Source organism: Thalassophryne amazonica, chromosome 20 (assembly GCF_902500255.1).
Source record: "Thalassophryne amazonica chromosome 20, fThaAma1.1, whole genome shotgun sequence".
Lineage (NCBI taxonomy): Eukaryota > Metazoa > Chordata > Actinopteri > Batrachoidiformes > Batrachoididae > Thalassophryne > Thalassophryne amazonica.
Window position 1 is genome coordinate 50,511,765 of NC_047122.1, and position 24,958 is coordinate 50,536,722.

Genomic DNA, 24,958 nt, shown 5'->3' on the forward strand with positions numbered 1-24,958 from the left:
TATGATGACAGGAAAAAAAAATCACAGTAAATGAACAGAATGGAATATTTTCCACAAATTTCCACACTTTACATAAAACATTTTTTTCTACCTAGACATGTATGGGTTCATTAGAAAGAGCAATTAAAGGGCTTTAAAACAAGCCTACTTTTATTCAAATCTGTTAACAAATAGCGACAATAAAGTAAGAAAAGCAGCACAGTTTGTTGTAATTTCCCCAGATTTCTGCATTTTACGTAAAAGTTTTGGGGTTTTTTTACCCACATGCATAGGTGCATTGGAAAGAGCTTTCAAAGGGCTTTGAAACAAGCCTACAATTAAGAAATAGTGACACTAGTGCAAAAAAAGCAGTCAGTTTATTATTGATGAGCTGCACATTTCCACCCTTAGTAATGGCGCCTTCCTGTCCTGAGTGACGCTAATAGACAGAGGCGCGCATGTCCATTCCAGTCTATATTTCCATGGGCCGGTCAGCCCTGCCAGTGAGGTGTCCCTTATTTATTTTTCAGAGAGTTGGCAACCCTAATGGCGATCAGGGCACAAGCAGGCTTTGAAACATAGACCTTCTTGCTTGCAGCAAAGAATCCTAACATACGTTCCTCACAGTAAAACATAAAATCCCATTGAAAAGAATACTTCCAGTACTGTGCAAAATTGTTACATTTCTGTAGGAATGACATTTTTATGTTTTTCTCTATTAGCATGTTAAAGATTTCCCATTTTAAAAAAATCAAACAATGCAAAGGAATTTTGTTAAAACAGGCTCCAGCACTCCCCCACCCTTCACCCCCATGGTCCTTAACTGGAATAAGAGCGTGTAGAAAATGAATTCATTAAATTTGTTAATTTTATTAAAGAAAGGAGTAAATTAAATAAAGTCCTTTAAAGATGAAGGAAAATCCTACTTTGAAGGTTTGCAACCAATTAAATATTAGACAATGACAAAAAGTTGGAATTAATAATCAATTAATGTTGAAAACTGTGGGAAAAGTCACCTGCAACAATTCAGTTTTAAAGAAGTGTCATGAGATGCTTTTCATTTATGCGGCATCTTTGGGTTCTGATTTTTTTTTTTTTTTTTTTTTTTTTTTTTTGTCATGGCTATAATTTTTGGACAATGCTGTACGTTAAAAAAAAAGACAAATGTTTAGCTCAATTTTTTATATGGTTGTCATTCCACCGCCTCACCAACAGATGGCATCATACACATTTGTTTTCTCAAAGTGGACCTCACCTGCTGCTCTTGTTCGTTTTCCGATCTTCCCAAACAATATGGCGAACTTGAAGCACGCTTTAGACGGTCCAGAATCTGTAAAAATGTCCGGAGAAGTTCCCAAAGGCGACATTCAGCTCGGACCGACTGCAGGTTCGGGACTGTGCTCAGCTCCGTCGTTTACGGCCGCCGCCGAGCTGTTGTCGGCGCCGTACTCGTGCCTGGTGATGGACACGCGCAGAAGGCACGTCGTCCTACCGCCAATGTACCTGCAGAAGAAGAAAACAGGCATCCAGCAAGAGCTCGGAGCGGAGCTTTTTAAATTCTCACACAGGTAAAGAAACCGGTCCTTTTTTTTTTTTTTGGTACTTCTGCCGCAGGTAATAAAACAAACACAATTTGGCCCCACGCGACGTAAATGGTGCACGGCGATGACGTCACGAGACCGTAGCCAGCTAGGGCTACAGCTTATGAATGAGTTCAGAATGTAATTTTTTTTTTTTAGAAAATGTAAGAACTACTTTCCGATTAACTTTTTATTGCTGCAGGAAAAAAAACAAAACTCATAAGTGTAAATTCAGCAGAAAACCTCATTTTGTACCTTTCCTTAAAGACACTGACCAATATGTCAAACTAATGGAGGATAATGGAGGATCCCGCTGAACAGCGCCTACGCGCATGCGTGATGGCATCAAAACTCTATCCGGTTAGTGAGACACGGTTTCTTTCAATAACAAGAACTGTCAAAAACTTTCTCGTGTGTGGTTGGAGTTGTGTGGCGTAGGAATAGCCTTTGAATGCTTGAATAATGATGTCAGTTGCACAAAGAAGTCAAATAATAGGAGAAAGGTGTTCATTGTGCCCAGAATGTTGGTATTTTGGTCATTGAGCTTTCCTACAATGAAGCCCTGGTCACACAACACTAACTAAGGACGCTGAAGCCAAACAAAACAATAAATCTGGACTTACGGTGACTTTCAGAGACATCATTCAACCGTCGTCCAGCTTCGATCAGTTAACCACTCCGTGAGGTGTCATGACATCTGATCAGTTAGCTGCTCTGTGAGGTGTCATTGGAGCGTCTTTGGCTGGTGAGCCTGTGCACGCACACACACACAAACGGCGGTGCGCCAGTTTGTATGCCGTCTTTAGCTGGAGAGCCTGCGCGCGCACACAGACAGCAGTGCGCCAGTTTGCATGCTGTCTTTGGCTGGAGAGGTTGTGTGCCACCGCCGTCTGTGGCGCACAGTCATTTCTGTGTGCAGGAATTATGGCACGGGAATTACGCAAAGGTTGAGGAACCGTCCAGACGGAAAACAATGCGGAATATGGACGACTTGAAATTGTTGTCGGGATTCGTACAGGAACGAAGCTGGACGACGGTTAAATTATGTCAGTGTAAGCCCAGATTTATTGTTTTGTTTTGGCTTCTGTGTCCTTCGTTAGTGCTGCATGACCGGGGCTTTAGATCGATATTCACACCACTGAAGCACTCCTTCTCATTCCTTGTGGGTTAACAACAATGACAATAAAATTACTTTCCGATACGGTGTGGAATTCCCCTCCAGTGGTCATTTCACTCCCTGGGAATCTGACAGCTAAGCAGGTGTTTCTAGTGATGCCAAACACGCGAGCGAGAGGCTCACTTACCGGAAGTCTCAATTTCAAGATGGCTGTGGATCTTGAAAATCATCCATTTCTAAATCAAGTAACCAAAAGGCGATTAAAAACTGTCACTATATGTACCTCCTTGAATGTTTTTGTTTGATACCCCAGGACTTTACTGTCTCTGTTCTGTTTTCTATGTTTGTATACTTGATTGTGTACTTATGTTCAATAACGTTTCTTAGAAAAAACTTATGGATGAGTTTAAGTGTTGCAGGGGCTGTTGGGTAAGTTCAAAGGTCAAGTCATACAAACCGTGCATTCGCTACATTAACATTCCCCATAATCCCCCCGCGCGGGCCCCGAGACGACATGAGATTCACAACTGCGTAACAGTGAATTCCCAGGATCGCAAACGCACGAAAAATAAATAAAAAATAAAACCCCAAACACTGTCATCATCTTTATCAAAAGCAGTAAGTCGCAGTATTACGAGCCACAGTTAATCTCTATATTATATTTATAAGCCATTAACGGCGCTAACGGCTCACTCGTATTGTGTTCATAAACACAAATACAAACGCATGAAAAATACACACAAAATAAAATCCCAAACACGGTCATCATCTTTATCAAAAGTAGTAAATCGCAGTATTAATAGTCACAGTTTATTTATTAATTTAAGTAAACTTAACTTATGCCTGTATTGTATTCATAAATTGTTACAGGAATGGTTCACCCGTCATTGCATTCTTAAACATTACACAAACCAAAACGAACGCATGTAAAATAAATAAAAAAATAGTATCCCAAATGCTGTCATCATCTTTAATTAAAGCAGGAAATCACAGAATTAATAGTCACAGTTTATCACTGTATTATATTTGTAAACCATTAATGTAACTAATGCCTTTACCAGATTTGTGTTCACAAACACAAAACAAAGACACGAAAAATAAATAAATAAAAAATGCTGACTTTTGAACTGTTTACATACTGTTTTTGTCCACAGTGTGGCTTATTTTGGTTCTTTAAGCCATTGTTTCTTTAAAAACAATGTTTTCTTACCAGCATCAGCAGTTCGATTGTATGTATTAGCCTGTGAACTGGAAGTGTTAGCTAGCTCTCCATGTATACACACTGTCAAAACAGGCTTATTAATAGATCAGTTATCTTCTCGATTAATTGATCAGTTGTTTCCTTGATGAAATATCAGAAAATGTAGTAGAGAAGCTTGAATCTTCGACTGGACTGGGTTGCTTGACGTGAGAGCAACCCAGTCCAGTCGAAGATTCAAGCTTCTCTACTATGGAAACCACCTGGACAACTGAGAGCCTACACAGAAACATCAGAAAATGTAGAAAAGTGGTCTCATCAGCAATTTTCAGAGCGTACCACCTCTGTGATTGATCGACTGATTGATTTTATAAATTCCATGTAAGACATTCAACAAAATTACATGTGTTAAAACATATGCCTATATAATACATTTATCATGGAATTTCAAGGATAACAAAAAAGTCAAGACTTATTTCCATTGTGGTTTTTACATAAAACAACTACAAAATAGGCAGCAAAGATTTATAAAATCTAGATCACTTAAAATAAATAAACAATAAAAGAGTTAAATAAATGCAATACAAACAAAAACTAAAAACAGAGCAGTTAAAATAAGACACTTTACACGACAAGACACACAATAAGACAATTTACACGAATTGTTACACCTGGACGATTTAGCCAGTGTATGTAGACCACACTGACATACATACGTGGGCATACATCTATTGCATTATGGGTAGGTGTTTTTATAAATTAAGAGCACATTGAAGCATGCTGATATACATCATAATATGGCGAGCACCTCAAAAAAGTTTGGGGATACACAATATTTTCGATGCAGCATCAGAAAAAAACACACAGATTGAAAGCTTACCAGATAACGACCGGACAGTCTGTTAAGCAAGTTCTTCATGGAGGTAAAGAAAGTGAACGGGTCTGACTACGAGCCTAATACCATCAGCAGCTTTCATATTTGGCTTTCGTGTTAAATATCAAGTTTTGCTGATTGTTTTTAAGTGTCTGCACTGTATAGGCCCAATGTATCTAAGTGAGCTCTTGCAGCCGTACACTCCACATAGGGCTCTGAGGTCAGCTGACCAGCTTCTCCTGGCTGTTCCTAAAGCCAAGCTTAAATCCAGAGGTGACAGAGCCTTTTCTGTGGCAGCACTACGACTCTGGAACGATCTTCCTCTGTCTAATAGGCCCTCAGAGTCTGTGGGACAGTTTAATTCCAGACTGAAAACCCATCTCTTCTCCCTGGCTTTCAACACTGGCTAAGTGGTGTATGCTTTTCTCTGTGATTTTGCTCTGTATTTTTAGATATTTATTTATTTATTTATTTATTTTCTTTGTTAATATTTTACACTTTTGTATTGCTATTATTGTGAAGCACTTTGGTCAGCTGCAGCTGTGTTTTAAATGTGCTATATAAATAAATTTGAATTGAATTGGACAATACCAGAAGTTCCCGTGTTTATATATAATAGCCATATAATAAACGAATTATTAACCTCGGTCTGTATGGGAATATCAGACCTCGGTCTGGTATTCCCGTACAGACCGAACATGCATATAGGGATATCACAATACATATATTTGTATTAAACCATATAGTATGAATGCGATGTTTCAGTCCACAGAATACACAGTATGATTATAGACACGTATGTATTTGTTTCCAAAAGTCACTGATGTTTCATCTCATGTCCATAGACTGTGGGTCCCTTCATGAAACTCAAGTGAATGATGGTAAAAGGTGATAGCATGTCATATCACTGCAATGCGCTGGCATGCTGTACACAGCAGGTACATTTTAATGAAAAAAAAAAAAACACTGGCCTTAACTCGCACACAGCACGTGCTGGCCCACTTGGATTGCAACTAAAGTGCACCCTCGCCAGCCGCTACTACGTAGTAAGTAAAGTGTGATGCTTGCTACCTGACCTGAGTAAAACCTGAACTGCGAAAGTAAGGGCTCCAGTGAGCAGGTCGTGATCTAATATATAAGACTGTGTGTGTGTGTGTGTGTGTGTGTGTGTGTGTGTGTGTGTGTGTGTGTGTGTGTGTGTGTGTGTGTGTGTGTGTGTGTGTGTGTGTGTGTGTGTGTGTGTGTGTGTGTGTGTGTGTGTGTTTTTGCACGTCCACTTTCAACCTCAGGGCCCCAGTGACCTCCTGCTTGGTGCCAGGAAATTGTGTTATTATATTGGTGCACAATAAATTGCGGCTAAGCTATGGCGTTTGATATTGCTTGGTAGATCTCGATACACTGTCAACTTTAAAAGTAGATCTCTGTTCAAAAAAGGTTGGTCACCCCTGATTTACAGCAAAATAGCGCCATCTGCTGGACAGAAGGAAGATTTGCATCACTTATAAACTGATTTGCTCAAATGTTTGGAAAACATTTGTTTTTGTCAGTGTCGTTCTGTTTGTATAGGTGTAAATAAATCAGTTCTCTCAGTGGATTCTCACTTTAACTGTAAATGCTGTATCTGTTAAAGTTTATACTTGCAAAATTAATATACAGAAAAATAATAGTCTTGTAGATTAGGTTAGATAGAACTTTATTAATCCCTTGGGAAGACTCCCTCAGGGAAAATTGTGGTTCCAGCAGCATTGTTTAGCAGCAGATAGGGTAAGAAGCACACAGAGTATCAAAAGCGAAAGTTGAAGAAAAAAAAAACAGCTTGCAAATACACAAATATAAATACCAGACATACTGATCAGTACTGATTTACTGGCTACTACAGTTGCTCTCCTTCCCATCCTCGTCTTCCTGTTCTCTGTAGGCTTTGTTATTGAAATGTGCATTTACAAAATTGCTTTTACTGTGTGCTGAGGTAGCCATATTTACTAAACACTTTTTTGCTAACAAAAAATAATAATAAATTAAAAGTGCAGAATTTATCTTTATGAAAGTTTACAACATATGTGACATGGAAACAGTTTGAACGTGTCAACTGTCCTATTTGTCTGTTGCAGTCTGAAGGGTGTACTTCTAGCTTATGACAATATCAGGATCGTAGGCCACCACGGAGACATCTATGATGACAGCGGTTATATCCACATGGACGTAGAAGCCGAGTTTATTGTGTTTCAGCCAAAGCGAGGGCAGAAACTACTGGTGAGATGCATATTTATTACATCAGACATGTGCTGTCAGTACTTCCTCTGCTCATTGTATTCTCTGTTAAGCCTGGTTCACACAGCAGGATTTAAAAATTGCTTGTAGGTTTCCAAAACCTGAGAGACCACACACGTGGAGATAAAAAAAATCATAGATCTAACAATGTTGGTTGACCAGTGTGTGGTGTGCAGCCACACGGTAAGGACAACAACACACACGAACAGATTTCACACACGAACATTCCCAGGTCAGACAGGAAATCTTGCAAAATCTCTCGAGATTAAATGTGACGTCAGAGTAAACAGAGATACTTTGTGGACTATTTACAACAGAGGAAAAAAAACGATACAAAAAGAAAAGGTGTTCTTTAAAAGGAGTGGAGACAGCGTGACCCCCGAAGTTCTGGTACGCCATAACAGCTGATCTGATTTTAGATTTTGCTCTGTGCATCTGTCACCTTGCTTTCTGATTGGCTGCACATCACATTCAGCAGGCTGAGTGCTCGTTTGTGGTTTGGAAGACACCACACACTGCAATATTGGGCCAAGACAATCCAACATGTTGAATATCCCCGATTTGCGATCAGAGTGCTCCTGACGTCCTTCCGAGCAGATCAGAGCGCTCTTAACACACCACACACGGCAGGAATATCTGATAAGATTATCTTTAGCATCATCACAATTGTCAGGGCATCCTTAAGATTGCCAGAAGGGAAAGATCGGGTCCGATATCGGCCTAATTATCTTGCCGTGTGAACCATGCTTTATGCTCCATGTCACAGATGTAGGACAACCTGTTTTGTTTCTTGTGAATAATTTAAATCTTACTTTGTTTTTGTTCTTAGGGTAAGGTGAATAAACTTGGGGTAAGTCATGTTGGTTGCCTGGTTCACAACTGCTTCAATGCAAGCATTCCCAAACCCAGCCTGGTGTCTGTGGACACATGGCGGGATGCAGGACCGAGGGTCGGGGCGGAGCTTGAGTTTGAGGTGGTGTCACTCGATGCCGACACGGCTGGTGTTTTATTAATCAGAGGACGGCTGAGCAAGAACAGGTAAGTGTACGGCGGTAATGTGTTCAGTAAATATTCAGTCAGTCATTTTCTATACTAATCAAGAGTCATGAGGACGGGGAGGCTGGAGTCTATCCCAGCAGTCATGGGGCATGCGGTGGGGTAGACCCTGGACAGGACAGCAATTTTGTCATAGGGCCACATGTACAGTATATGTAGCGTGAAATGAGCTTATTTGTCTTTTTAACTTCTAACATGTACATCTGGTGGCCGTCAAGGCCACTGCTTGTTATTAAAATTATACCAGGTTAATTGATTAGTTGTTCCAAACATGCTGGGGGGTTTTGTGTGCATGTGTGTAGAATTGCTAAACTAATCTGTTCTCTCATGTTCTAGCTGAAGTCTTTGACTCGTCACTGACTGATCACTGTATTTTGTCTTTGGCTGGAATAGGATTCAGGAATTGGTGGCTCTGAGTGAGACATCGGAGTCCAGTGGAGTCCAGCCACAGCCGCCGGGCACACAACCAAGTCCAGAACCCGCTCCGGGCTCTGCTGATGACACGCCCAAGAAGAAGAAGAAGAAGAAAAAGAACAAGAGCAAAGTTAAAGAGGATGAAATAGAAGAGACTCTAGCAGTTACAGAAGAAGACAGTGCGTCTCTCGAGATAAATGGAATAAAGTGTAAAAGTAATGAGAGTGAAGCTGTTGAGAAAAAAAGGAAAAAGAAGAAGAAACACCTGAAGGATGAGCCAGAGGAGCACGTCGTCTCTCCCACAGAGCTCCACCATAGTGACTGCTGTGGCTGTGTTAGCCACACGCCAAGTAAGAAGAGGAGCCACGACACTGACTGTGATACAGAATTTAAGTCCCCAAAGTCCAAAAAGAAGAGGAAAAGTGACATTGAACAATTTGTTTGAAAAACTAATGACAGTGTTTGGATATCCATTGTGTTGTCTATAATTACAGAGGTATTACTAGCAAGCTAGTACCGACGTGCCTTAATGATTAGAAACTGTATTTAATCATGACCATGTCTGCTTAAATTCAAACAATGGGGCACGCACACAAGAGGAGACTTTTTTGCGTTGTGCAGCCTCATTTGTAGGTTTGAATCAAATGAAGTGCATGAAAAATGCATTTGTATTTAGCCTGCATTTCCCCATCATCGCCTGGTGGGGGAGTAAAAGTCCATCCACACTGGGGAAAGAAAAGTGAAACCATACAGGAGCTCTGTGAGGTGTTTGTTTTCCCTCTTTCTAACTAATCAAGCCAAATGTGTGATAGTTCAATGCTGTACTTGTTTTTATATTTGTGCATGGAAGGAAGAGAGTTAAACTAGTACTGCAAAAACACAAACAGTCACTGGAAAATACTTGCATATATACCTTTTAAGCCTCCATACAACTTTAATCAGGTTTGTCTTGATGACATCTGTCAAATTTTGTTTTTTAAGCCCATAACATCAAAGTTTAATTTGAATGACAATGTATGCTGAGTGACCAGTTATTAATAACAACATTTTTGTGTTTAGTTTGTTTTTCCATGGCAGATTTGCGCACCCAAATCAGCCTTATGCTGACTGTGGGGTGTCAGGTGATAAAGTAAAGAAATGGCTTAATGAGCTTTGTTTTCTTTAACGCCCTCTTCAGTAGGTCATAATTAGTTGTGAGGTGCTAAGATTTTGAGAGCTTATCAGGAGATCAGGAGCTGCTTAGAAGATGGCAGATAACAGTTGGCAATTAATTCAGCTCCAATTTACTAGATCTTACATTTGTAATATTACGATTTATACTACCCCAAGATAAATGCATAAATCTGCTGCACTTTGAGAAAGACTACCTGTGAAGAATTTTGTGCTCAGCTGTCATTGTGAGTGACTAAATATTATTTTTATTATCTTACACTTCCAGGTTAACTGGAATTCCAATTTCAGGAAAAGGAATTAAACTACAGATATATATGATCAGAGGAAAATGTAGGCCATCTCCCTGCAGGGGCGTATCTAGGTTTCTAAGAAGATGGGGTTGGCACACACACCCCCACACACACACGGAGAAAATTTGGAAATTAAGGGTGCATTTTCCTGCAATCTCAGGCAATTCAAGCATGTATTTTGGACATTTGGAACAAGTAATTGCTACAATTTTATTAAGTTGAGATGACATGCATAAAAAAAAATTCAGTTTCTGACATCAAATGTCAGTATTTGTTTATACTCTGCATAATTGTCAGGTTCCACACTAATAACCAGGCAGGCAAGTCGAAAGCTGTAAATGGCACAACATTATTTGGAGACATCTCATGATAATTCTGTGTCAGAATCCACATCAATACTTTCTTTTGGTATCTTAAATTCACCCTTTTCGGCGTCTTCGGGATGCGGAGTAATGCATCAAATGTGAACCGGTGGAATATTTTGCCACCGTACACTTTATTATACGGTCTAAAATCTCACACATTTAACCAATCAGATTTGTGGAAAAAATGTACTTGATTTAGAATTGTACATATGTTGTTGAAATTTACCATTTATGTTTGCATTCTAAGTCATAAAAATGGTTTGTTAAACATGTTTGTGGTTTTCACACTTAAAAACCAAAGTTTTTTTTTAAGTTTTTGTGTGAATTTAGGATCGTTGTGTTAATACAGTATATCAGAATTAAAGAAAAACTAAAGTCACACAGATGAGGTGCTGAAAAAAATTACAGCAAACAAGGCGAAGTAAACAGTTATTTAAGGTAAATTATGAAGGTAAAACCAAAGTAGTCAAAAACGGCCAGTTATGCCCTGGACCCCAGAGGGTTAAGCTTTTGGCTGGCAAGTTGTAGTAGCTGCTTGGTTTTTGGCTCAGCTCGTGGGGGGGATTAAACCTGGTGTGCCATGATTGAGAGAGTGGCGACATGAGTCAAAAAAATTGGTCACATGACTCCTGGTGCCATCTTGGGTTCAAAATAATGTTCGCTGTTAATGTCTGAATGTAAATCCAGCTATTTTATTTATTTATTTGGTGAAAAAGACAGGTTGTGCATTTGGATGCACAAATAGACACAAGGGCTTCAAGATGTACAGATTCGCTTCAGAGCCGAACAGAAGAAAAATTTGGAAAAATAAAGTCAGCCGTGTGGGATGGAAGTGACTTAATCGTCAAAGCTTTGAGGGGTAAATTTATTGTTAAGTCTCATGTACAGTAAAACTCACCTAAACCTTCATTGTATGAACCAGATATTCGCAGTCACCGGACCAAAAAAAGTCCCAAAGTTTTTGTATTGTTTTCCATGTATTAAACAGCATATATAATATAACTGATTTTATACAGCAGATTTTTCGCTTGCATCCGATAAAATGTCCCGTCCGATCGCAATGTATTTCCATTAAACCCCTCTCATGTGGGACCGGAGACATTTACGTGATTTAAATCCGACTTTATTTTTTCACAGAAATTAAGTAACAGTGGTTTCCTGTGTTAAACTCATATTTATTTTTGACCAAAATAAAAATACATATTGAAAAGGAGGGCAGATCATTACCCTGTACAACTTTGTAGTGGGAAAAAAGTTTTTAACCAAAAATAGTGGAGTTACAATCTTTAGGGCCCCTTCACACAGTGTGAAGTTTGAACAAAGTGCACACTTAGTGGACGTGACGCAGGAATGGTGTGCAAATTGTGTAATGTCATCCCTGTCACCAACGCCTCGTACACCTGTTGCTGCAACTATTTGCGCACTCAAATGCTTGATAGACAAAGTGTGCGCAGTGCGAACCCATCGCACCCTCTCGCAGCAGGTGTCCGCCAAATTCCAGGTGACACGTACGAACATCTAACACGGCTCGCATGGCACTTAGGGCCCGGTCCCATTTAGGAAGATTTGCATATGAATTGCGCACAAAATTGGTTCATATTTGCTAAACATCCACAATATCCATGAAACATGCTTGTATGAGTCAGCCGACATCCGCAAGTATCCGCAGAGGCACGTTTTTCCATTGCCAGGATTTTTGAGCTGCACAAAATTTTGGTTGCGGATGACAGCCGCCTTACATACGCAATACATAATCTATGCGCTGTATATCCGCTGATGTCCGGCAACTGACAGGGAATTGCGGCTTGGCAGCGGACTGGGACAGTGTGTAAAATGGATATATAGCATGCCTATCACGTCCACATCACAAACTAAAGTTGTAGCGCAGGGGTGGCCAAGTTCGGTCCTCGAGAGCCACCTTCCTAACAGTCTTAGTTGTCTCCCTGCTCCAACACACCTGAATCCAGTGAAAGACTCGTTAGCAGACTTTTAATGAGCCTTTCATTGGATTCAGGTGTGTTGGAGCAGGGAGACAACTAAGAGTGTCAGGAAGGTGGCTCTCGAGGACCGAACTTGGCCACCCCTGTTGTAGCGAATGCATACAGAGTGGCCACGAATAAAGCATTTGTATTACGTCTGCTTTGCATCTGATTTGCGTACAGTTTCCGACTGCATAACAAACAGAAATTGACATACTTGCCAGTCACTGCCAGTCCAGCTGTGGAGACATACAGATGTAGTTATGGAATTATAGTGTGATAGTTGCTGCCATCCAACAACATACCAATCAACATGTCCAAGTCCACCAATTGCTCCAGAGGCAGTGGTGTTGGTGTGAATAGTGATGCCGATAGGCCCGAGTGCGCTGCTGTTATGACCGCAATGCAGATGCTGCGCACGCGCATTACAACCACTGTTGCCGCCACACGTGTGCGATGCATTCTCAATACATGCGTTATACATCTGTGATTGTTCATCATATATTCGCTATACATTATTAATATAGCCGTAATTCATATTGCGACATTTGTCATTTTTGGCCAATTTTGTTGCGGACGACAACGAACACCCGTAATTTGTATACTCAATTCATGTGCAGTTAATCCTCTCCCCGGTGGGACAGGGCCTTTAGAAAATGTGTAGCCAGTCACACTCTTGGTACAACAACAGACTGCAGACTGCTGTTGTACTGGGAGTGAAATTTGTCTAAGTTCCACATGACTGCAGTTGCTGAGATGTGGAGTGCCGTCGGTTCCCCAACAACATGTGTGTGGTATGTTTGTACCACGCACATGAAAATTTGTCTGTCTGCTTGTTGATTAGAGCCATTTCACACTCCTTTTACAAGACAGTGATTGTGGTGCAATGGTAGAGTTGCTGTCTGGTAATTAGGACATCCGGGTGCAAATCCTGTGAATGTTGTGTTTTTGTTTTTTGTTTTTTAAACCAGGGTTATTTAACCGTGGGATTCTGTATTATTTCTATCAAACCAGTGATATTCACTAATTATACAACTGGTTTTTATTTCATTTTCCTCCAAATCAGCAGCGCGATGTGGTGCAGCTCGTCCCATGGAACACAGTGCAAGCAGTTGCAGCAGCGTGAACTGCTGGTACTGCTTGAAAGACACCATTGCATGCACGAACTGTCACGCTGGCATCGTGCACACCTTCTCGTCGACGCGATGTTTTGTGGTGCACTAATTTCGAACTGTTTCATGCCATTTCGCCGTTTTTGTCCACACATCGTCCACACTTTGCACTATGTGTGAAGGGGCCATTAGTAGCGTACCATACTAAATGTACTTTTTATTGGAATATTTCTCTTTTATAGCTGAACTTGAAGTTTGTCACCGACTCAACACTGTCATGTCATGTGCTCATCAGTGTGCTCCACTCGGCGGCACCCACCTTCACATCGGCGTCAGCGAATAAGTTAGCAAACAGGAGAAACATGATGCCCCTATACGTGTCCAAACATGGGAAGAAATAATGGGAAAGCAAAACCAGAATTACATAATGGATATAATGGATAGAACGGGATGACATCAAAACATTTTGTCAGCACTGCAAATTAGTGCAAGCCAACTTGAAACCTTGTTCTGGAATGTTTCAAAACATTTTGCACCACCCATGTTTTTGGAAAGTCATTCCGAAGTCTGTCTAAAAGAAGACGTGACGTGCTGTGCTTAAATTAGGCCTCAACTCTTTCACGCCACTGTTTTGGACAACCCAGTCGGCAGTTCGTGATGGCATTACGAAATGTCAATCTATGGGTTCACGATATCATCACAAAAATGGGGTAACGGGGAGGGGCGATCTGTGGGGTTAGGGACAGTTACGTTATGGTTAGAGTTAGGAGAAGGGGGAGGATTCTAAATGGTAAAATAAAAAAAAAAACGCATCACAAAAAAAAGAGAGTTCCTCTTGATTTGCCCCCTCTGGTGTTGAAACATAATAAAACAAGTGACTAAACGGGTGTGCATGCATGTGTAGTCACTCGTATGTTGTTTGTCAAAGAAAATCGTGACTGAACATTTTCCTGGAGAGAGAGTACCTCCGGGACCTGTTAATGTATGTTTGTCAGCAGGTTAAGATCTTTATGGCATCATAAGACAGGTTTGCAGGAGGGAGCACATGTCAAAATAAAGTTTGCAGTCATGCTGGCACTAATTGAACAGTTGAAAACATGCTGTAATCAAACCCAGTGTTTGTGTGTGCAAAAAAAGTGAGCGTTAAACTGATTTACTTGAACATAATGTTTTTTGTTTCTTTTTTGCCTCATTTAGCTTGCCATACACTGAAAAAAGAAGAAACTTAAAAAGTTTAATTTGGTAACACCTGAATGAATTAAGTTGGTTGAATGTAAGCAAATAAGTTAGATCTTAGAACTTACAAAGTTAAGTTCAAACAACTTAATTAATTTAGATGTTACCAACTGAAACAATTTAAGTTGGTTCAACTATTTTTTTTTCTTCTTCTTCAGTGTAGAATGCTGCATGTGCAGATGACAGCCTGTGTTATAGTTCTTTAACCGTCTGATGTAATTCTGCAATGCTTTGCTTGACCTGTGATTGCACAACGTGCACTGTTAAACTGCACACAAAAAATGTTGCAGTCTTCTGATAAACGTGTAAAAAGTGACAGGAAAACCTTCGAGTGGATGGCCTGTCGTGCTTTTCTTGCTTTCACCCTCTTTGGTTTCATTATGAGAGACTGCGCCTCGAGAGACTGCGCCTCACGCACCTGCACCCTCATTTCCATCACCACTCATTTTGTCATTTCTCCCGTCACTCCCTCAGGTTGACTCCCATGACAGCCACTCTTTCCCCATCCTGCGTTCCCTCTCCTGCTCCTCCTCCTCCTCCTTGTCTCATTGATTTATAGGAGGCGGTGTGCGGTTCACGTACATTCCACTCCTGCCGCTGGACTCTCGTATCTGGACTTGCTCGTTTATCTTCATGACCCAAAGATGGAGCAGCGGGGAGAGGAGAAGAGGGAGGGCGAGAGGCGTGAGACAATAAGAGGAGTTGTTTTTGTTGAGCGTTCTTTTTGTACACCTCTGCTCTTCTGGTGTCTGGTGTGTTCGTCTCTATCTTCTGTGCCAAAGTTTCTAGGCCTGGTGGGCGGCTCCAACATGAAAAGGTGGCCAGAGAGTCTTTATGGAGAGCAAACGGCGCTCTGGTACAATGCTGCACACTTGACTGGAACACCTCCTCACAGATACAACCACAATTTGCAAAATCCACATCCTTGACTCCCCCCGCCGCCACCGCCAAGTCTAATTAGTTGTGTGGTCGGCACTCTGCTTACTCCCAGAGCCCCAAATGGCAGAATGTCATAAAACCTTTAAGTGTTCCAACAGTCAGAGCTGTGAAACTATGACCGTATATCCTCCAAAACGGCTCAGCCAGGGCTGCATGATATCAAAGCCCATCACTCACAGGCCTGCTGACATCCACAAAATCCCTTTATGACATTTTCAAAGGCATTGCTAAGAGATTTTTGTTTTTGGTACTGTTTTTTCTTATGCATGCAGTTTGCTCCTACAGGTAAGCAAATAGCCGGAGACGGACAGACTCAAGTAAAAGGCTTTCCCATGGGATCCATGTCCACACACACACGGACACACAGACACATGCACACACCTGAAAGTAAACATTTCTTTGGGTTTGTGAGCTGGGTTCCCATAGTTTCCTTGGTACCAGACACCCAACCGTCTGCCCTCATAACCCCGGTGACAACAGATGGGTGTTTCCTGTGAGTGTGTGTTTTTGCCCAAATCCTTTATTTTATAGTGAGATAGCAGTGAGCTGTTTATTTAAAAAAAAAAAAAAAACATCTGAATAAGGTCAAATAAACCGTGTCAGCTTCTGTGCCGAGTGATCACTGAAATGTTTGTGTTGAGATCATCTTTGGTGTGTGTGTGTGTGTGTGTGTGTGTGGCATTTACTTTGCAAATGAAGTTAGTGTGAAACATTGTGCATGTGTTTAGAATCAACATTTAAATTTACATTTTAGTGTATTTATATTTAATTAACCTTAATTATACTCAACAAAAATATAAACGCAACACTTTTGGTTTTGCTCCCATTTTGTATGAGATGAACTCAAAGATCTAAAACTTTTTCCACATACACAATATCACCATTTCCCTCAAATATTGTTCACAAACCAGTCGAAATCTGTGATAGTGAGCACTTCTCCTTTGCTGAGATAATCCATCCCACCTCACAGGTGTGCCATACCAAGATGCTGATTAGACACCATGATTAGTGCACAGGTGTGCCTTAGACTGCCCACAATAAAAGGCCACTCTGAAAGGTGCAGTTTTGTTTTATTGGGGGGGGATACCAGTCAGTATCTGGTGGGACCACCATTTGCCTCATGCAGTGCAACACATCTCCTTCGCATCATCCGTGAAGAGAACACCTCTCCAACGTGCCAAACACCAGCGAATGTGAGCATTTGCCCACTCAAGTTGGTTACGATGACAAACTGGAGTCAGGTCGAGACCCCGATGAGGACGACGAGCATGCAGATGAGTTTCCCTGAGATGGTTTCTGACAGTTTGTGCAGAAATTCTTTGGTTATGCAAACCGATTGTTTCAGCAGCTGTCCGAGTGGCTGGTCTCAGATGATCTTGGAGGTGAACATGCTGGATGTGGAGGTCCTGGGCTGGTGTGGTTACACGTGGTCTGCGGTTGTGAGGCTGGTTGGATGTACTGCCAAATTCTCTGAAACGACTTTGGAGACGGCTTATGGTAGAGACATGAACATTCAATACACGAGCAACAGCTCTGGTTGACATTCCTGCTGTCAGCATGCCAATTGCACGCTCCCTCAAATCTTGCGACATCTGTGGCATTGTGCTGTGTGATAAAACTGCACCTTTCAGAGTGGCCTTTTATTGTGGACAGTCTAAGGCACACCTGTGCACTAATCATGGTGTCTAATCAGCATCTTGGTATGGCACACCTGTGAGGTGGGATGGATTATGTCAGCAAAGGAGAAGTGCTCACTATCACAGATTTAGACTGGTTTGTGAACAATATTTGAGAGAAATGGTGATATTGTGTATGTGGAAAAAGATTTAGATCTTTGAGTTCATCTCATACAAAATGGGAGCAAAACCAAAAGTGTTGCGTTTATATTTTTGTTGAGTGTATTTCATTTTTAAAATGCCCAATTTAAATTAGTTATACCATTCTTTTATGTCAAGTTTAAAAGTTTTATTTCCAGTGTAAATAGTTACCAGAACAAAATATTTATTGTGTACAACAATTTGCCAAAAAAAAAAAAAAAGTGGAAGGCTAATACGGAGCCCTGTGGAACCTAAGTGCCTATTGAATACAGTGTGGTACTTGCACAGCTATAATGCAATAGTTCAGCACCTAGTAGACCTTCTTTTTCTTCAGTCATCTGCTCACACTGCAAAATTGTGAAAAACATTGGAAGAATATCCCTTTTTTGGTTATTGTGGAAACATTGTAGTCTCCATGAGGGTTCCCACTCCCATGTGAAAATGAATTACAAATTCAAAGCTCATGAAAACACATTGATACATAGCTGTAAGTAATTGTGTTATTTAATAGATGAGTATGAATGTTATATTCCAATTCGGACGCTAAATCTCACACACTGTAGCTTTACGTGTTGCAATCAATTGTAAAATACTTGACTCTAATGTGTTTACTCCAGTTTTTGCTATGTAGGAACGTTTTTTCTTTCACTGTGATAATTTGACTTTCTGCAAAGGATGCACATCACAAATAACAGTGGAAGTGATTCAGCATGGCTTTATTAAATTCACAGTGTGCTGTCATTCTTTTCTGTTGTTTGAAATTTTGTTCTGCCTTATTTTATCTGTTAGTGCCTCTTTGTACTTGCATGTTTCTGTGCTGCTCTGTAGCCAGCCCAGTCATAGTGGAGCAGCATAGCAAAACAATTTTTCATTTTGTGGTAAAAGCATGGAATTTGGCACACATATTCTAAATTAACTAATGTTTATTTTCATCCTGGAGCTCCCCTCTAATGAGCTACAGGGGTCAATAAAGAATTACACAGGGGTCAAAATTTAAAAAATGCTCCAAGCATGTTGAAAACTATACCACATTATTTGTCTTATCATAACAATTCCGAAAAGGTATAGTTTGAACTATATATGACTGACTGTTCTGGAGTTATGGGGTAAAAACGGCAAAAATGGTGACAAAGATCAGTTTCAGTTTGTTAAACGTTAGTTATTAAACGTTAAAGTTGCTCCATTTTGGTAAAAAGTGACGTAAATTATTGGTTGAAATAAAAGGATTAATAAATGGAATAGTTTTGAGTGTGTTAAATGCTTGGTCTCCAAAGTAAAGGTGGTCCATTGGATTCTAAGACGTATGACGTGTTACCCCGTAACATGATAACTAAGCATAACAGATGGTGCAAACTATTCCTTTTTAAAATGCTATTAACTCAACCAATAATTTGCATCATTTTTTTACTTTAACTTTAACTTTTGACCCCTGTACAAACTGAAACTGACCTTTGTTCCCATTTTTGCTGTTTTTACTCCATAACTCCATGGAATTCAGTTAGAGATAGTCCAAACTATACCTTTTTGGAATCGTTAGGATCAGACAAATAATGTGGTATAGTCTTCAACATGATTGGAGCATTTTTAAATTTTGACCCCTGTGTAATTTTTTTATTGACCCCTGTAGCTCATTAGAGGTCAGCTCCAGGATGGCTCCATATCTGAGAATAACCATTAGTTAATTTAGAATATGTGTGCCAAATACCATGTTTTATCACAAAATGAACATCTTTATGGAAATTTTAGCTAAGCTGCACCTCTATCAGATTAATAGAGCTCACCGTAATCAGGAGGTCAGGGGAGGTTCATGGGTGTCTAGACAGTGTTCAGACAAAACTGTTCCTCCTACACCCCAAAACTCTGTGGGAAATATTTCAGTGAAAGTACATGAGTTAAAACAAACCAAGGTCACTTTGTTGTATAATATTAAATAAAAGCAGTTATTGTTATAGCAGCTTCATCATTTGCTACAATAAAGCTGAAAGAATGGGAACACTTCACAAAGCTGCATATTAATCTGAGCCTGTGATTTATTGTGGAACATCAAGCACATTTTTTTTAAGTATTTTATCACTCCCTATACCTTTTACTTCTAAATGGAGTGGAAAGCAAAAAAAAAAAAAAAGTGGTGAAGAGAGGAACACACACACAGCACATCATCAGACATCAACCTCCAAAACCCACAGAAAAATAAATAAGCCAAGAGGGGAAAAAGTTCCCGGTCTGGAAAAAATGATCTCATTATGAAACCCTACATAACAATACCCAAGATACAACTAAAAAAATGTATTTTTTTTTTTAAATATATAGCTTCATTACAACTGTGTCAAATTAGTGAGCAAAGGTGAAGATGTGTAAGAGGGAAAGAAAGTAAGAAGAGGTGAAGAAAGAAAAGTCGGTGGTCAGAGCGCTGCAGTGAGCACATTAGAGCCGATTGCTGGAAAAGTACTTATAAAGTCATTGACGAGAAGATGAAAGCCTCCGCGATCACTGAACCTTCTACTCAAACCGTGCATGATCGTTCAAAGGCCACATATCGAGCAAGAGCACTGAAGTCATCGTTTGTTGGCTCCTCTGCGTCGGCTGCTTTGTTTGCCACATTAATCACATAAGTCTACAGCCGCAGAAACATCTGCCACCTCCTTCAACCTCCTGTGGGACTTCAATTTTTAGCAGCTCTCACACCAAGAGAAGTTTTGTGCAACATTTTCCTAGGTGGTGAGTCTGCACTGGGCTCAGCACAAATCAGAAAAGGTTGGTTAAACTCATACCACACTGAAAAAAAGCGAATAGTTGAACCAACTTCAATGAATTGTTTCAGTTGGTAATATGTAAATGCATGAAGTTGTTTGAATGTTGTTGACAGTTAAAATTGATCTAACTTACTAACTTAAGGTCGAACAACTTAGTTCAGTCAGGTGTTACCAATTGAAACAACTTTTTAAGTGCAGTTCTTCCAAATTTTGGGGCACTAGCTCAGACTCCGTGCTTGGCATGGGTGTGTCTGCGATGGTTTGGCACAGTTCAGCATCCATTGTTAAAACTGTGCATGGACAGGGTTACCCCAAGCTTACCCCAGTTGAGCAAGTTACAGAGTAGTTGTACAAACCAGAGTTCACCTTCTGTTCTCTCTTCTGAGCTGAGTGTGAGCTAGGCCATTTTACACCAAGGAGATGGGAAATTTGACCAAGTTTGAGAGAAGTTTTCCTGACTTGTGCAGAGGGGTGTGCCTGCTTTGGAGGACTAGGTGACAAATGCAAAAATCAACTTGGGGAAATTAGCTGAGTTGAGCTGGACTATTCTCGGCCTGTCTGAACCGAGTTGAGTACAGAGTATACACTCGAGTTCACCTGGGCCCAGTTTCATAAAGCAGTCTAATCTTGTTTAGTCAACTAAACTCAGTCGATAAGTCTTTTGACACTAATCAATCAAACTTCAAACTTTATTTGTATAGCCCTTTACAACAGTGACTACTGAACCAAAGTGCTTCACATCAGTGCACAAAATCAACAACAAATGAACAACCACAATAAAACTATGTACTAAAAGCAACTCTGAACAAATAGGTTTTTAGTTTAGCTTTGAACAGAGATAAAGTACATATCGAGCGCAACTCAATGGGCAATGAGTTCCAAAGTCTAGGCCCAGCCACCACAAATGATCAGTCTCCCCGCTGTTTGCTCTTGGTCCTGCGGACCTCCAGCTGGTGTTGACTGGAGGACCGCAAAGTTCTTGTTGGTGTGTGTGCAGCTAACAGCTCCCACAGGTAAGAAGATGCAAGTCCTTGTATAGCTTTAAAAACAAACATTAAAAGTTTAAAATCAATTCTGAAGCGGACTGGAAGCCAGTGAAGACTAAACAGCACAGGAGTAATGTGACTGTGTTTGCGAGTGTTTGTCAGAAGGCGGGCTGCAGCATTTTGAACCATCTGCAGACGTTGGAGACAGCTCTGGTTTACACCCACATACAGTGCATTACAATAGTCTATCCTGGAGCTGATGAATGCATGTATAGCCTTTTCCAGGTCCGTCCATGAAAGGAAAGGTTTGACTTTGGCCAGAAGACGAAGCTGAAAAAAGCTGGCTTTCACCACAATGTCAATTTGTTTGTCAAATTTTAAATATTCATCAAATTTGACCCCCAGATTTCTTACAACTGACTGACGGTAAGGAGCAAGATCATTTAAGTCAGGCAGAGCATCACCAGGTTTCAAGCCAAACAAAATGCATCAGTTTTGCTCTCATTGAGGTGCAAAAAGTTCTGCGAAAGCCAGTGTTTAATGTCTGACAATGCATTTTGCATGGACAGCAGTGCACAGGACCTGTTGTGTGTGACTGGCAGATACATTTGTAAATCATCGGCATAGAAATGAAAAGACATATTGTGTTTGGATAAGACAGAACTCAGTGGCAACATCTATAGGGAGAACAGCAAAGGACCAAGAATGGAACCTTGGGGCATGCCTGTAGTTAGGGGAGGAGAGATCATTCATCATGACCCTAATGCTCCTATCAGTCAGATAAGACTGACACCACTTTAACACAGTGCCCCGGAGTCCAACCTGTTTTCGCAAACATCTGCAGAGGAGAGAGTGGTCCACAGTGTCAAATGCTGCAGTTAGAACCAACATGACCAGCAGCATGGGTCTTTTCGAGTCCAGACACATAATGGACTACACACTAACACACTAATTATTGCACAAAACGTTTAGTCGGCTAAAGTTTTGCATTAGCTGACTGAGGTTTTAGCCTGGTACAGAGAAGACTTATCTTCTTTTAGTCAACAAAACTTCAGTGTCTTACCTCAAAAATGCCGGCTATCATGTACCACCACTTGATGGAGCAGGAAGAAAGGAGAGCCTTGCTGCAGGAGCAGATGTTCTGGGACTGGAATAATCCATTGGTGAGGTTCAACAGTGATACCTCTTCCGTCTGCCTCAGCCATGGCTGTAACAAACAATATTCCAGACGTTAAAAAAAAATGCAACAAAACTCTCACACATTGGAGGCATTTCTTGGCAACAACACTCGCGAAGATAACTCATGAAAATAGTCGACTAACGTAAGATGGTTAATCTACAAGTTTAGCCGTCAATGTGAAATTAGAACGGCAGCCCAGAGCATTTTGGTCAAACGAACGAGGTACCAATATCCGAGGTCAGGATCTTGTACTTTGTGTTATATGACATGCAGAAATGAATGTCTGCCAGGGACCCGCTGCTGCGTCTGACCCCTGGGACCCCAAATAGGTGGTCAAAAAAAGCGCTGGATCAAACAAAGGAGGTACCACAAAATACCAATGTAGTCTGAACCGGCATAGTACGCAGTCATTGAAACAGCTCTTGCCAGACATTTTGTCCTCTGCAAGGGGGGTGCCAGACACCACTAAAATGGTCCTAAAATTTGAGCTCGGTTAAACATTCAAGGTACCACATGAAACCAAGTTGGTATGAATCTTCATTATGTACTAAATGTATAATGAGCAACGCCAGACAAAATTTCTGCTGCATTGGCCCTGCCAGACACCCCCAAAAATGAACCCTTTTTCTGGCAATGGTAAAATTTGGCTAGATTAAACTTTAAAAGTACCACAAAAAAGCTGCACCAAATGAATATGTGTGTTATACAATATTTAAATTTTACCTTTGCCAGAAATTTTTAAGACATAGGATACCCTACACAATTCTGCATTGGACTTGTCAGACACTACTAAAATAAGCCCACAGCTTCTATTTGATGGTTAGATTAATCATTGATGGTAATCAAAAGGTTATACATCCTACACACATACATCACACTGATAGGCTTCTGTGACATTAACCATTACTAAACCCCTGAAAAGGGTTCTGAAATAAGAGCTATGCCAGACATAAAACACACGACCTGGAGCCTAGTTTGAAACAACAGTCACAATTTATAAAATACAAGGTCTGTTAGAAAAGTATCGGACCTTTTTATTTTTTTCAAAAACCTGATGGATTTGAATCACGTGTGCTTGCATGAGCAAACCTTGAACCTTCGTGCGCATGCGTGAACTTTTTCACGCCTGTGGATTGCATCATTTTCTGGTAAGCAGCCTTTGTGTGAGGTGTGTGTCGTGCTCTCGGCGTTTTTCATTCCAAGGAGAAAGACGGAACGACTGGAGTAGCGCCGCATCAGATTTTGCCAGAAACTGGGTGACAGCCAGGAGGAAATCATTCGGAAGATTCAGACGGCTTTCGGTGACTTTTCAGTCATGTGGCTATCCGAGAAATTGTGGAAGAGCTGGGCATGCCACAACATGTCCTGTGAGACTTCCAACACAAAGGCGCTTTTGCGCCGCCGTTAGCAGCAGCACGAATTTCACCACCAGTCTTCTCATGGCCAAGTCTTCTGTCACAGTGGAATGTTCAGAAAAAGTGCTGATGTCCACCTCTTCCGCAATTTTCAGATAGTCACACGACGATCCCGCATCACCACAGCATTCACTTTGGAAACGATCCAGTCATTTCAGCATGTTGATGGCCGACCGAAGCGTGGCGCAGTCTCCACCGTTGTGCGGACGTCTTTAAACCAGTTGTACCGCTCCTTAAACTGTGTGATGCCCATAGGATCGTCACCGAAAGCCGTCTGAATCTTCTGAATGGTTTCCACCTGGCTGTCGCCCAGTTTCTGGCAAAATTTGATGCGGTGTTGCTCCAGTCGTTCCGTCTTTTTCCTTGGAATGAAAAAACGCCGAGCGCACGACACACGCCTCACACAAAGGCTGCTTACCAGGAAATGATGCAATCGACAGGCGTGAAAAAGTTCACGCATGAGCACGAAGGTTCAAGGTTGGCTCATGCAAGCACACGTGATTCAAATCCATCAGGTTTTTGAAAAAAATAAAAAGGTCGGATGCTTTTCTAACAGACCTCGTATGCAAAGCAAATGACAATTTTTTCATTGCATGAGCCCTCATTGAGACACCAAAACAATTAGATTCTTTCTCCTTGTTATTGTTAAATTGAACTCTTAGCCAAAAAGTAAGTACATGTACATATTGTATCAAATGAAATGTCATCTTCAAACAAAATACTTGGAATGGTATTATTATAATTATGAACGATCCATTGCTTTGTCTGCAGAAAAATTACGCATAAAGTTACATATCAGTCTCATTGTCAGAATCATCGCTCCAACCATTTTCTGTATTGGAATCATCCCACTCCTCCTCTGGCCAAGCAACTTCCAGCTCATTTTCAACCTCGCACACATTGTCATCTTCTTGTTCCATCACCTTAAAAAAGATCATCTGGCATAGTAGGGCCGATGTACCAATCAGGGGTGTAGCATCCTTGTTCTTCTTTCCAGCCATACTTCAGAGGCTCCAAACTATCACCGGGATTTGCAGTGTCCGCATTTCCCCAGAGAATACTTATATAGTGTGCTCGTTATAGTTTCTTGTAGACAGTCTTTGCACATGGAGGTAGAAGTGCACAGTCGACTCTGTTCACCTTGGACATTGGATTTTCCTGAAACGGAATGTAAAAGACACTTAATTTTTTCCCCCATGGAAAAATATTCACTTCAAGATAAAC

The 24,958-nt window shown here is 40.8% G+C and overlaps 1 protein-coding gene across 1 annotated transcript; it reads left to right on the forward strand.

The window, feature by feature from the left end:
- Window positions 1–1,242: 1,242 nt before the first annotated feature.
- polr1f (RNA polymerase I subunit F) lies at window positions 1,243–9,359 on the forward strand. Its single transcript, XM_034161244.1, has 4 exons — window positions 1,243–1,547; window positions 6,860–7,001; window positions 7,849–8,057; window positions 8,469–9,359. Exons 1-4 carry the CDS (start codon window positions 1,273–1,275, stop codon window positions 8,932–8,934), a joined length of 1,092 nt encoding a protein of 363 aa, XP_034017135.1. The 5' UTR covers window positions 1,243–1,272; the 3' UTR covers window positions 8,935–9,359.
- The last annotated feature ends 15,599 nt before the right edge of the window (window positions 9,360–24,958 follow it).